The following is a 14,520-nucleotide window of genomic DNA, read 5'->3' as shown; positions in this document are numbered from 1 at the left end:
GAGCCATCTATAAAAGGCCGCAAGAACACGTAGAAGTATACCCCTATTATCAGACTTTCATCCAGAAAAAAAGGAATTTATTTTTATTCAAGTAACTGCAAATAGGAAACCAGAGTGGGGGGGGGGTTCCCCCCTCACACCAGTCTGGGACCACCCCTTCCCCCACTTCAGCTGGACCTCCTTCCCATAACCCTCCCCATTTGAAGATTACCAAAGGAGGGACTGATAGAAGTGGGGGTGGGCAGCTCCCCTGGGGCCCACCTCCCCAACAATGTCACTTTTTTAGTAAACTAGGCCTGGTGTCCACTCTTATCTCCCCAAGCCCTCCTTGTGATGATTTGGGGAGGATGAGCAGGGTGGATGGGGAAGGGTTAGAGGGCAGGTGAACATGAGAACCAACAAAACTGCATGGCTGAGTGTCTGGAAGCCAGAATGCAAGAACAAAACCGTTTAAAAAAGAAAACCAACAAAATGTGTTCAGAGGTAGATTGTGAACGGAGGGAAGATGTAACCAGCTCCTAGGGGGAGGGGGATGGCATTCTGAAAGGATGGAGGGGGGTGGGGTGGGGGGCTGAGAAGGAAATATCCTTGCAAAACATGCATTCCAAAGGCAAAAATCATAGGCCCAGGAAGGCCAGCCCAGGATTGGGGGAAATTAATAGGATTGTCCAGTCCCCCTTCTCCCTAGTCCCCCTTCTCCCTAGATCTCCTGAGCAGCAAGGAAACATGAATCAGGCCCTCTCCCTTCCCCTTAGCTACTTCTCAATTCATACCCTACACCCTAGACTTCCAGCCCAGCCCCATTCCAGTTTGATGCTCAGGAAATGCCAGAGTGTAGAGCAGATGGGGAGGGGGGGGGGGGAAGGGTAGGTATTGGGCTCCCCCTTCTAACTCCCAGTAAAAAGTCTGCTCCCACCTCCACCCTTGGGACCAAGCTTGACTAGGTAGAAAGGTAGGAGGGATAGTATGATATAGAATATCCCCAGACAGAAGTCGGTTGAAGCTGAGCTCTTAGGATCAAGATAGTCGGACATCTGTCCTTCCCTCTCAAACCCTTGAGTTGGGGTGGGCAAGGGGGGAGGGAGATGGGAAAACAGGAACCCTGGTCCCATTTTCCAGGGGGCAGAGACAAAGAAACAGGTGTTGGCAGCTAAGTCAAAAGGTTAGCTCTGTCCAGGGAAGCAGGAATACAAAAGAAATCCCTATCCTGGGAAAGAGTGGGTGGGTCTATGGGTAGATAGATGGATGGATGGATGTGGGAGGTGGGGGGAGAGGCAGAGCACCTCAACCACTTGCTGCCTGCTCCACCCTGCCCAGCATAATCCCACATGGAGTGGGTGGCCAGGATTAGTGTGAACATGTTCAATGTGTGAATGGGGAGGCATTTCCCTGGTAGAGCAGTTATTTCTCTCACCAGCAGAACCAGGAAGGACAGACTGAGAGAAAGGAAAGGTGGGGAAAGAAAAGTGGAGATTTAAAGAAGATCAACATTTTTCTGTCTAGTCCCAGAAGGAAAGGGCCGCCGAGTCGTCGTCATCATCATCAAGGGGAATGAGGTAGCGCAATACAAGCAGACCTGGTTACTGCTCCTCCTCCGAAGACTCCTGGGATATCCCCTCTTCCTCTTCTTTCTCCTGAAGAGAAAGGAAGCTTGCAGTTGAAGGAGGAGGGGAGGAGGGAACTGAAGCTCCCCCACAAACCACCCCCCCACAACCCACAGGGCTGGACCTGGGGAGGGGGGGCCTTAGCCCCCCCACCCCACCCCCTGCAATCCCCAAGTGCTCCAAGGGTTGGGATGACTCAGGGCTGAGTGTGTGGGTGACTCAGCACTCTTGCTGCCCGGTTTCATTCATAAAATGAGGAGGAATTTAAAGGGAAAACAGAGCTCATTCCACTTGCTTCCTCCCCTCCCCTGCCCTCCCCAAGGCTCCTCCCCAAGCCCTGCTGGCTCCCATAGCAGCCTGGCGGCTCTTCCCCCCCCCCCCAGGCATTCTTTCTCTCCACTACAGAGGGGGAGGGGGGGAAAAGGAAGTGGCTTAAGCTCAGAGCAAACCTCTTTCTTGGCAAAAGAAAGCTAAGAAAAGCAAGCACAAAAGGAGATGGAGGGCAGGGGGACCCCATCCCCTGGTGGGCAGTTGTGGCAGAGCAGGAGTACAAGAGGTGAGCCACCTGGATAAGATACACCCTTTGTTTCCTCTCTCTCCTGGCCCTGTGGGTGCTGGGCTCTCAGAGGGATCTCGGCCAGCCCAGAAACTCCCCACAGGGTCTAGACAAGATCCCCAGAATACTAGAGAGCAGGAGCTGGCTTAGGGGGTGGCCGAGAGCTGACCTTGGTGGAGGAAAGGGAAGTGAGTTCTGGAGCACACTCACAGGGTGGGAATTCGGGGACACCGCACGGACCCAGGGCGGCCCCCATGCCAGGCAGAGACTCCAAAACAAGTTGCTTCCTGTTACTCACTCCTGGAGGTCTGCCAGATGCTGTTTCTCTTCTTCCACCCCCCACCCCAGGGGAGGGGGACTGGTTTGGCTGAAGACAGAAAGCCACTGGTAGTAGGACAGGGTAGAAGGGGGTGAGTAAGGGGAGGAGGAGGAGGAGGAGGAGGAGGAGAAGGAAAACGGTTATGGTACACAGCTGCTCAGACTGCCTACAGTGCCTGGCTTCAGGCTAACTACCACCTTGCAGTTTTATCAGGAGGTATCTGGGCAGTTTCCCCCAGCCTCAACAGCCATCCATTCTCCTCACCAAGAGGTCCCTCACCTTGACCCCAGTAACCACAGCACCCCGGTTACTGTTTCTCCACTTTTATTGGTCTAGGGTAGGTTGTCCTTGGAGGGGGGAATTGGGATTTTTAGTGGATGAAATTTCCTTGGGAGGAATAAGGGAAGCAGCAGGAGAAAAAAAGAGAAAAGATTGAGAGGAAGACGACATTATGTGCAGGGCACTGATACTTGGGATTTCTAGCATCATCCTTCTCCCTTCCTCAAGGCTTTCTCTGTGACCAAGTCAGATCCTGGTAGTAGAAACAGGTGACCCGCCTACCCCAGAGTACAGCCCCCCCGCCCCCATCTCTCACACAGTGCATCTCTTGTACATACCAGCTTTTTGGGTCTACCTCTTGGTTTTCTCCCTGGTGCAGTGGTGGTTTTCTAAAGGGGAACAGACCCAGGAGTTAAAAGGGAGCAGAGTGGAGAATTTTCTTCCACAGGTATGGTGGGACACTCCAGAACTCTCAACATCCCTCCAAGGCTAGGTAAGGCTTACCCTCTAACACTAGACATTCTATACACCCCCACACCCCTACTCCTCTCCTTTTTCCTCCCACCAGAGACCCAAGCCTCTTCCACCCATGACTCAGAGGATATGAGTCGAGAGCCCTCAAAATAAATAAATAAAGCAAAAACAGCTTCTCAAAGAAGCCATCCTGTGTCCCCACCCCCCAAAGTGTTTGGCCCCCTCTTCCTTCACCACCCCCTCAATAATTAAATTTCTTGGGGGATGAATGGAATATCATCCCTCCTCCCCTTTCCCCCCTACACCCTAGATGAATCATTTCCCATTCTCCCTAAGGCCAGGAGAATCAGAAGGGGACTAAAGCCCCTTCAGCCAACACCAATTTCTTTCCTCTCTAACCCTAAGCAAAAAACATTTTGTTTTATTGAGTTTTATAAAAAACATTCTATCAAGTACTAGTCTATAGCAGGCCATCCTTGAGAATGTTTCTCATTCTCTATATCTACCGGTCCTTGCTAATAGCCCTGAGAGGTAAAACAAGTATTCTTTTATTTCTCATTTTACAAATGAGGAAACACCAAGTTACATATGTCTAAGGTCACACAGTGAGTAACAGAACTAGGAACCTCAAGGATTTCTGGTTGGAAATGCAGTGTCTTTTCCCATTAATAATAATAGCCAACATTTTCAGAGCTCTCCCTATGTGCCAGACTTGGTACTAACTAAGCCCTTTACAATTACCTCATTTGATCCTCACAACAACTCTGGGAAAGAGGTAGGTGCTATTAATTATCCCCATTTTACAGATGAGGAAAACGGAGGACACATCAGAGATTAAGTGACTTGCCAAAGGTCACATAGCTAGTGAGTCAAGAACTGAATTTAAAATCTTCCTGACTCCAGGCTACTCTGTGTCCCCAACCTCCAAGACAGGTCACGATTAGTTGCTGCTGAGGATGTGCATGTGGCACGAACGCGCGCGCGCACACACGCGCGCGCACACACACACACACACACACACACACACACACACACACACACACACACACACACAGAGTATGCCTCTAACCCTTCCCTCCCTCATCCCCCTCATAAGTCAACATTGGGTTTTAAGAAGTTGATGCTTTCCAAATTCTGCTGAAGAACACCAAACCTCTTAACTTCATCCTAATCTATGCCCTGAGACCAAAACTGCTGCTTAAGTGGAGGAAACCCTTCCTTCCCCAGGCCCCAGCAACTCACCCGGCCTTTTGCAGCCCCCTTGTTCTTACTCCCCTTCGGTCTGCCCCGAGGTCTCTTGGGAGTTGGTGCCTCACTGGGTTCCTTCTGGAGGGAAGACAACATAGGGCAGGGAATAGAGAATAGTGAGAGAATGAGTAGAGGAGACAAGGCAAGACAAGTATGTCTCTCACCAACCAAAGGACTGCATCACATTTCTGAAACACCTTCAAACTCACAAATTATTGAACCCATTTTTACAAATGAAGTGAAATGGATTTGACTAAAGTCAACCAACCACTACTCAATCTTCCCTTTCTATTATGAAACAGAAGGAAATTTCAAGCATGGTGCTGACCTGGACCCTACAAAGGTCAAGGTCTTGGAAGGCCAACTATGAACATCTTTCTAGGCCTCTGATCCATAATCTGTACTCTGGGATACCATTCCTCCTCCATGCTTTTTCTTAGGGGGAGCTAGGTGGCGCAGTGGATAGAGCACCGGTCCTGGAGTCAGGAGTACTGGTTCAAATCTGGCCTCAGACAGGTGACACTTACTAGCTGTGTGACCCTGGGCAAGTCACTTAACCCCAATTGTCTCAAAAAAAAGGGGGGGGGGCCGGCTAGGTGGCGACACTTACTAGCTGTGTGACCCTAGGCAAATCACTTAACCCCCATTGTCCCACAAAAAAGAAAAGAAAAAAGAAAAAAAAGAAAACCCACTGGAAGTAAGATGATGTCCTCTGCCTGGGGGCCCAGCTGACTGATGATGATAAATTCCCTTTTCTCTGATTCTATTCCATTCCCAGTCTACTGCCCCTTACACATACTGCAACTGCTCCCTCACACCTTTCTCCATCAGTCCCTGGAGGGGGTGGGGGAAGGAAGGGATAAAGGTAAAGGGGGGAAAAGGATAAATTTAACTCCTTGGGAGGAGAGAGAAGGAAAGTTATGTCCACCAGAACTCTGGGGGCTCTGCCAAACCACCTCCCCTGGGGAAAGGAAGTGAAGCCTCGGACCCCACCTTGGAGGTCCCCCCACCTCTGCTGCTGAAATGTTCGTAAGCCAAAGAGAAATAAAAAGCTTGTGAATAACGCATGGGCAATGAGGGAAGGGCGTCCCAGCTCCGGTTTCTTCAGTGGCCTGGGCTGTTTATAGCCACAGTCCACGTAATCCAACACCCATTCCCCTGCTCAACAGCAGCCAGCAAGAAGGAAGGTGAGTGCTGGCAGTTGACTTCACAGGGGAGGGAGAGATGAAAGGATGTCCATGTGTGACTAAGGGGAGCAGAGAGCGAGTGGGCGGCCAACCCCATGACACGGGGCAGCCTAACCCAATCGACCTCCCAGGAAACACAGGGTTAAAAGTCTTTCTTCTATTCTTTCTCTACACACACACACCACCTCTCTCATCTACAAACTAAATCCCTTGAAAGATTTCCCATCCATTACTCATCCAATGACTCTGAGAGACAGTGTGCAGGGATTTTGCAAGATGGGCCTGTGTCCCCATTTTATTGATGGGTTCCAAAGGTAACCTGACCTACATCCAAGGTCACAAAGTATTCTAGCTCCTGATTAGAACAGAGAGGGTAGAAGTTTCCTCAAGAGAGGCCTGCTTTACTTCCTTCAAAACTCATCCCATGAGGGCAGCTAGGTGGCGCAGTGGATAAAGCACCGGCCCTGGATTCAGGAGTACCTGAGTTCAAATCTGATCTCAGACACTTACTAGCTGTGTGACCCTGGGCAAGTCACTTAACCCCCATTGCCCCGCCAAAAAAAACCCAAAAAAACTCATCCCACAAGGGGAGGGAAATGCCTAAGTTTACCAGCAGATGCTTAAAGATTCTCAAGTGGCTTGGATATCTACCAGATTACAGATGCATGGCCCACCACACAGTAAATCCAACACATTCTAGCTAGCTATTTATTAATACAGCACCTACTATGTGTCAAGTGCTTTACAAATATCTCATCTGAATCTCATAGCAAACCTGGGAGGAATAGGCTATTGTTATCTTCATTTTACAAATGAGGAAAGTGAGGCAAACAGAAGTTCGGTGACTTGCCTAGGGTCATACAACTAGTAAATGCCCAGGCCAGATGTAAACTCAGGGGTTTCCTGACTCTAGGCTCAGTGCTTCAGCCATTGTAACACCTAGCTGTCTTGGCCTCAGCTCTAAACCTGACCATGTCTGTGGTCACTTTCCATCCTTCTGGCTGGCATTGGCCAGAAAAGAGGTTTGTGGGCAAAGGGGAGTGAGTGGGTGTTAGATTACTTGGACTGCAACTATAAACAAGTCACCTGGGATCCATCCCAAGGACAAAGGCTCATTCGGTCCCTGCTTGGCCCAAGTTCCCCATTGCCCCCAACAAATCACACTGATGCTCAGAGTTCTCCCACATCTTATCTCTGAGCCCCAGGGAGGATTGTAACAGAGCAACAGAAAATCCATGTTCACCCCTCTCCCCACACAAAGGGTAGGGCTAGGGCAGTCGTGGCAGAGAGAGAGAAGACTGGTACTATGATCCTAACCCTTTCAGGGTACAAAGAAGAAAGCCAAGACCGAGGAAGCCAGTGATTTGTTCAGGGTTACTTACACAGCTAGCCAACAGGAGACCTGGTCTGCTGGTAGTGCCAGCTTCATTCTACTACCCTCTCATGACCGCTATGATCCCATGTGTTGGGTTTAGGTCAGGGACGGGAGACAGGATCCCTCAGATTTTGTGTGGTCCCCCCCCCCCCTTAGTACCGTTCTTCTCTCCCAAGATGACGGCAGATACCAAATTCTTTCTCAGGGTCAATATTGTAACAGTGGATATGAGTGGGAGGGAGGACAGAAGTCTATCTCCCTACTGGCCTTTCTTCTTCTTCCCCTGTTCCAGTTTTCCTGATATTCCAGATTTACTCCCCCAGTTCCCCAGTACTCATAGTACCCACAACTATGTACTCATTCTCAGGCCTAGCAGAAAACTAGTCTAAGACTTCACACTCACATTGTTGTTTTTTTTTTAAAGTGAGGCAATTGGGGTTAAGTGACTTGCCCAGGGTCACACAGCTATTAAGTGTTAAGTGTCTGAGGCTGGATTTGAACTCAGGTACTCCTGACTTCAGGGCCGGTGCTCTATCCACTGCGCCACCTAGCTGCCCCTTCACACTCACATTGTAAGACCTACAAACTGCAAGATTTAGTGACTATGTCACAGGTGGGGTTTAGAGAGGGGCAATCGCTTTAATAAAGTAGGAGAGCTAGATTTGAATCTGGTCCCCTGACTCATAACCCAATGATCTTTCTACTAATGGGGAATAAAAGCTGCTGACCTATTCTCTTCTTTGGCATTCTGCCCTTATTTGAGCACCCCTAAAAAAAGGGGGGGGGGAGACCACAGGGTTGGGGTTGCTGATGCTTTCAGACATCTCTTTACCATGCACTTACCGGAGGTTGTTTCCGGGGTCGGCCCCGCCCTCTCTTCTCAGACCCATCTTTCTCCTGTTTGGAGGCCAGAGGCTGGCTGGACTTTGAACTAGATTCACTCATCTTCCCCCTTCTCTAATGAGAGGTGGTAAAGGGTAGGGGGGTGGGGTGCTGGGGAGAGAATCATAAAAAAGAAGAAACAACAACCACACAAATGATTAAAAAGTCTCCTTGTAGCCACCTGCCACCGGCCCCTTGTTCCTCCCTCCTTCTGTCCTAAAGATGGAATTCCCTGGCTCCCACCCAAGCCGATTCCTCCCCCAGGAGTGTCTGCTATTCAAGCAGTGGTGGGGGCTGTATGGGATGGAGTTAATCTATGCCTTATCTCCCCAGCTCAGAAAAGGTTCTTTGTCTTAACCCCAGCTTCTGCCACCCCCACAGGGCCCAGGGCAGAAGTGGAGGCACAACCCGCCTACCAACCAGGCTTTTCCAGGTAGGGACCTGCCCAGATGCCCTAGCCCAGGAACAAAGTTTGGGAGAGGAGCGAAAGGGAGAAAGGCAGCACAGAGAATCCATCGCTTCAGACTGTGCTCAGTACCACAAACTTATCACTTAGGACCCTCCATTCCTCTGCCGAGTCCATTTCACAGGAGAAAAACTGAGTAACTAACTAGAGGAGAACACATCTTGAGGGTGGGGCATGTTTATAGGGAACCCAGGACTTACCACTATTCGTTGTGTAACCTTGGGAAAGCTACCTAATTTCCCTGGCCTCAGTTTCTTCATCTGCTAAATGAAGGGATTGGTATTTAATGATTCTGGTGTTCAGTGTCTGCTGCTGAACATTTGAGAATCATTCAGGGCCAGCTAGGCTTGCAGTTAAGCTCTGGTATAGAGTCAAGATGACCCAAGTCCAAACCCAGACTTACTAGCTGTGTGACCCTGGGCAAGTCATTTAACCTTTTTGTCCATTTCCTCCACTGTAAAAGGAGGATGACAACATCTACCTGACAGGTTTATTGTCAAATGATATAATATTTGTAAAAGCTCTCAGTATAACAGTTCCTATATAAATGTCTATTTCTTTCTCCTCCCAACCCAGGAGACACAAAGATCTATGCTCCGTCCTTTCCCTACCTTCCACCAACCAGGGAATATTTGGAGGCTTAAAAGTTCTGCAAAGTTCTAGAAAATGGTTCCAAGTAATCTAGTCTAGTCTACCTCACTTGCCCAACAGGCAGGATCACTCTTTTAAAGCATCACCTCTTATCTCTTCTTAAAGCTCTTTCCTCTTCATGGCCCATTCTAGAGTTGTGTCACCCTCCGTTAGTAAATTCTTTCAAACATTAAACCTAAGATTTCTCTCGCTGCAAAAAGGTAAAGCATTTCACAATTAGGCAGCCAAGAGGAGGCCCAATCTGAAACTCTGCCATCCAATAGCAAATCATTCCCATTCGAAGCCTCAGGCCCTCATCTGCAAAATGGGGATAATATAGCATTACTACCTACCTCACAGGGTTGTTGTGAAGCCTATGAGAGGGGGAACTGTGTGATTTCACTGGCACAGGGAACCCCCCAGATGAGGCAATTCCCTCCATGGAGGGTGCGCTAAGGGGCTGAGGTGAAGTGACTTGAGTCACAAAGCCAGTATTTGTCAGATGTATGCTGTGAACAAGTCTTCTTGACTCAGAAATGGCCTCTCTATCCAGCTGTCCCCACCATCTCCCCCTATTCCTCAATATAATCCTAGAACCTTGAAGAACAGTGGTTCCTCTAAAAGAGATTAGACTCTCTCTTCTCCAACTTGAAACATGAACTCCACTGGCAACACCCCATTCTAAGTTATTATTCCCAAGGTTAAAATGACCACCATCAGTCACATAGCAGAGACTCCTGTCTCTTGAGAGAGCAGAACCTGGGGCAGTGGATAGAATGCTGGCCCTGGATTCAGAAGACCCGAGTTCAAATCCAGCCTCAGACACTTTACACTTACTAGCTGTGTGACCCTGGTCAAGTCACTTAACCCTCATTGCCCCACCAAAAAAAAAAAAAAAAAGAGAGAGAGAACGAGAAAGAGAGAGAGAGCGAGAGCTGAACCTTTGGACTCTTGTCTGCCCAGGATTAATCTTTCAGGGAACAGGTACTCATTTGCTCCAAATGCCACACACTTTCCCCCTAAACACCCAACCCATCACTTTGATGGGAATCAGTTTTCCTTATCTATAAAATGGGGCTAAGTGAAAATGTACAATGCTTATCTCTGGAGGATTACATTAAGGATCAAATAAGATAATGGAAAGGGGAAGAAATAGATTTAGATCTGAAAGGGATATTGGTCAACATAATGAGGAACTGAAACCCAGAGAGCTCAAGTGGCTTGACCAAAGTCACACAGGTGAATGACAAAAGGTAGGATTTCAATGCAGGTTCATACCCCCAAACTAGCTCTCTTCCTCCTGGACCTCATGCCTTTTCAATTCTATATGCCATTAGATGCAAGAAACTAAAAGTCTTGAAACTTTTAAGTAGTTTAAAAAAATAGTTTTTCTGGTATGTACACACAGATTTAAAAAAACAACAACAAAAAAACCCCATGTTTTGTAAACGAAGCTCAATGGAGTATTCTGAATCCCCCTCACCCTTCTGCCTTGGGGAAATTCTCTCCACACAGCAGGTCTCTGCCCTATTGGTAATTATTCTATTTTATAACATTTTAGATTTTGAGATACTTTTAAACAAGGTGGTTTGGTGATTTATCCTGCTTTGTAATTAGTGGTTTGCCTTGCTTTGTAATTAGACAGTGATTAGAATCTTATATTACACCACAGGTTTCCGTTAAAATCTAAACAAAATTAATCAGCTAAATGAAAGCCCAACTCATAAGAAATCTGGACCATCTGCCCCATCCCTCCCCCCAAGTTCCCACCCAGGAGCTGCAATTCACTCAGTTATCCTTTCAAGTCAACTCTTGAGCACCAACACCTGCTTGTTCTGGGATTGGGGGGGGGGGATGTGAGGTAAGGGATGGGGAACCCATCCCTAGCCCCTTTTTAGTATCTTCTTGCTTAGTCATACTTGAAACCTTTGAGATCCATTCCCCAATGGCCTGGGTGACTTTAACCCACTCCAGTTGCTCTTGCTAAGCTCACACATACCTATCCTGTGTGTCTACTTCCTCGGAGAATGGAGAATCAAATTAAAATGAATGGCTTAAATAGAAGGAGGTCCAATTTTCATGGGATAAAATAAATCATTCCACCTAGAAGTCTTGGAAGACTTTTGAGCCGTTTGGAATGGACCGTTCCTATAAAAGCCTATCCAAATCCCGCCCTTTTACTAATGGAGAAACTAAGGCCCAGATCGAGGGGAAGATGGGAAGGAAAAAAGTGGCTTGCTGAAAGTCACAGATGTGACTCCCTTCCTTTTCACAGGTGGAATCACACTACCTGGGGGGGAGACCTACACACCCCTCCTCCCCCAAGGAAGCTGGGCTTCTGCAGAAACCAGGCCATCACCAGCCCGGCAGGCAGGATGGAATGAAGGGCCGGCCTCTTCAGCTTTTGGGGGACCTCGTTTTCAGGCCTTCTGTTTCCCACTGAGTTAATGACCAAAGAACATTTCCCCACCCCCAATACCCTACCTCTCCGTTCCCCAGTCAAATGGGGGGGGAGTACCTGTCCCTTTAGGGATGAAAGAGGAAACAATGGCTGAGTGTCGGGGGTGAGCGCCCCCTCACCCCCCCCAATAAAACCTGGGGTGCCAAAAAGGGCTAGTTCCAACAGGGCCCAGCAAAGCAGAGAAACCTGTTTGTGGGGGCGGGAAGGCTGGCCTGGCCGAGCCCGGGGTGAGAAGAGCAGCAAGCCGCCGGTCTGGTCTCCAGGCGGGGTGGGGCTGGGTCGGCTTAAGCCCCATTTACCCCAAAGGAGCCCCGCCTCCAGAGGGAGAGGGAGGGGTCACAAACGGGGGGTAGGGGCGCTTGCCCCTCCTCCCCCCTTCCTTCTTCACTACCTTGACTTTCCTTTCCCTCCGCTCCCGTGGGGGGATGGGCATGAACCCGACGCACGTGCCCACTTCTCCCCCTCCCAGCCCCAGCTTCTCCTCCCTCGTGCCCTTGCAACCCGAGCGCCCCCCCCCCCCGCCCCGCTTCCATCACCAGGTCCGGGTGGGCTCCGCTCCTTTGCAAAGAGCAACCCATACTCTTATTATCATAAAGCCTCCATGCAGAGCGAGAGGTGAGAGCGGGGGGTGGGGGAGGAGAAAAGAACCGAACCCCGGCTTCTCTCTCTCCCGGGGGGCTACCTGCGGGTGCGAGTCCCCTCCCCCCAAACACCACGCTCCAATCCCCGGGTTTTCGCCTCTGAGGCCGGGGAGTGGGCGTGCTAGGAGGGCCCCCCTTTTCGAATGCGCCCCCCCCCCCACCTCGGCGGCCGCTCGCGCAGCCCAGGAGCCTGGGAATAAAGCCGGCAGCGCGCGCGCTTCCCGCCCCCCTCCCCTTCACGCGCGGCGGCGGCGGCGGCGGCGCCCCCCGCCCCCCTTCCCCTCCCCTCCATCGGCGGCCTCCCCAAAGCCGCAGGCACTCACCGGCAGCGGGCCGGCTTGGGTGCGTAGCTCCGGGTTGCGGGGGAGCAACGCGGACTGCGAACGAATGACCTCGCTAAGCTTCCCTGCTCGGGCTCCTCCCGCTGCCGCCGCCGCCGCCGCCGCTTGTTGCAAATGCGGATCTGAAACCGGGAGAGAGGAGAGAAGCGCTCAGAGACCGCCGGCCGCGTGCTCCGCCGCCCAGGCCCCCGCGGGGTATTTATGTGTCACATTCGGGGGGGGGGCAGTGCAGGAGGGGTGGGGGGAAGGAAAGAGGGGTGGGGGAAATAAATAGACATTTTAAAAAATAAAGGCATGAGGCAGGAAGCCGGGTCCGGCCCGAGCATTCCCACCCACCCCCCGCCAATAAATAAATAAATAGAAATTATTTAAAGGGTGGTGGGTGGTGGGAAGGAAGGGGGGGGGAGAAGAGAGGAAAAAAAGGTAGAAAACCGCCCGAACAGCAGCCGCGAACTCACGCCCTCTTGGAGCGGCGCCAGCTCCAGAAATAGCCCCGGCTCACACTCCCAATTAGAGAAGCGCAGCCCCGGCTCAGGAGAGCTTAAAAAGAGAGACCGGGGGCAAAGGGGGGGGAGTATGGAGGGGGGGGGGGGAACGGCCCGGAGGCCGGCCCGCGCGGAGGCTGTGTCACCGCAGGGGGCGGGGCCATGCAAATGAGCTGGGGGATTTAAAAAGGCGGCCTCGGGCTAGCGTGCTAGGTGGGCGCGGAGGGGGGGTGGGGGGAGGCGGAGGGGAGGGGGTGGGTAAGTGTGGGCCTGAGGGATCAGGTTTCGGGGTGGGTGGGGGGGCCGGTTCGGAGCATGGTGGGTTTCTTAGTACCTGTCTCCACGTGGTCCTGGTCTTGGGGGCTGAAGGCGCGTGGTCGAGTGTGGGGTCTGGGGGTGGAAGTGCGTTACTACGCACTGTTCGAAGAAGCCCTGGGGTTGTGGTTCTTGGGGAGGGACGCACATGCCCGATTGGATAGTCTCTTTCCTTTTCCCCTCCCCTTTTCCCCTCCCCCTCCCAGTTTCCCTTGGTGAAACTAGGGGTCTCTTTTCTTGTTTGTTAGGGGCAGTTGGGAGCTGGAGAGGCCGGGGTGGTGTAATGAAAAGGGCGCCAGCCTTGCAGCCGGGAGGTCTTCTCTGCCTTTTTATCGACTGTAGGACCTAGAGGAAGTCAACGTAACCTCTGTGGGACCCAGTTTCCTCATGCGTGAAAAGAGGGACTTGGACTCAGTTATATCTAGGGTCTCTTCTAGCTTTATTCTAGGAAAAACCCAAAACAAACCAAAACAAACCTCAAATCCTGTTATGGAGGTGGGAAGAATTGGGTGGGGACAATCCTAAGTATGTGGGTGGGTGGGTGTTGTACAGGTCTGTACACACGTGCTTAGTTCGAGTGCCCCCGTGTAGGTGCCTGCAGAGTGTAAGGGTAAAACACTGAAACACCTGTTAACATGGCCCTAATAAGAAAAAAAAAACCAATTAGCCAATTTATGGTTTTTCTCCTTATAAAGTACTCCACTTCCCTAAACTAAGTTAGGTTGTCTAAGGGGCTTTATTCCTTGTCTACTTGTGAAAGGGTTGACCAAAGTTTGGCTGACTGGTGAAATGCAAGACAGTTGGAATTAAAACGTGTGTGAAATCTAACTGTAATTTATTAATGGACACTAATGGCCTGTAAAACAGGGACTGCCTTGTTAGGCGAACTATTAGCCCTTTTGCCTAAAAAAAAAACAAAAAAACAACCCCGGTAACCAGGGAATGCCCTTTGGGCAGGTGACCGGGGCGATTGTTTCTGGGTTCCTGGTGCCTGATACCCTTCTGTACCCACCCACCCCCCAATCCCATAAAAAAGGAAGGCGGGACACTTTGACGGTGGAAAGGAGGAAGAAGTAGAAAGTTGCCTGCAGTAAAAGGGCCAGACCTGGAGAGGAGAGATGGCGGCGGCTTCCACTCCTCCCAAACCTTCGGGCCCCTGAATTCCTGAGGGGAGTCCTCACACTACCTCCAGTGATGAAGGATATAGCAATGCGGGGCTCGGTGACACACTCAACTGTGACTCATTTGTTTCTTTTC

The 14,520-nt window shown here is 50.6% G+C and overlaps 1 protein-coding gene across 2 annotated transcripts; it reads right to left on the bottom strand.

The window, feature by feature from the left end:
• Positions 1-60: 60 nt before the first annotated feature.
• HMGA1 (high mobility group AT-hook 1) lies at positions 61-12,575 on the bottom strand. Of its 2 annotated transcripts, none has more exons than XM_044004984.1 (5): positions 12,446-12,575; positions 7,886-8,035; positions 4,475-4,558; positions 3,097-3,147; positions 61-1,634 (listed from the first exon to the last, which is right to left on the bottom strand). In XM_044004984.1, the coding sequence occupies exons 2-5, from the start codon at positions 7,985-7,987 to the stop codon at positions 1,581-1,583; spliced, it is 291 nt and encodes a 96-aa protein (XP_043860919.1). In that variant the 5' UTR covers positions 7,988-8,035; positions 12,446-12,575; the 3' UTR covers positions 61-1,580. The 2 variants fall into 2 exon arrangements, with proteins under 2 accessions (XP_043860919.1, XP_043860920.1); XM_044004985.1 differs by having other exon boundaries at positions 4,475-4,555.
• Positions 12,576-14,520: the final 1,945 nt, after the last annotated feature.

The sequence above is a fragment of the Dromiciops gliroides genome, chromosome 4, assembly GCF_019393635.1.
Source record: "Dromiciops gliroides isolate mDroGli1 chromosome 4, mDroGli1.pri, whole genome shotgun sequence".
NCBI lineage: Eukaryota > Metazoa > Chordata > Mammalia > Microbiotheria > Microbiotheriidae > Dromiciops > Dromiciops gliroides.
This window is presented reverse-complemented; position numbering and strand designations above follow the sequence as displayed.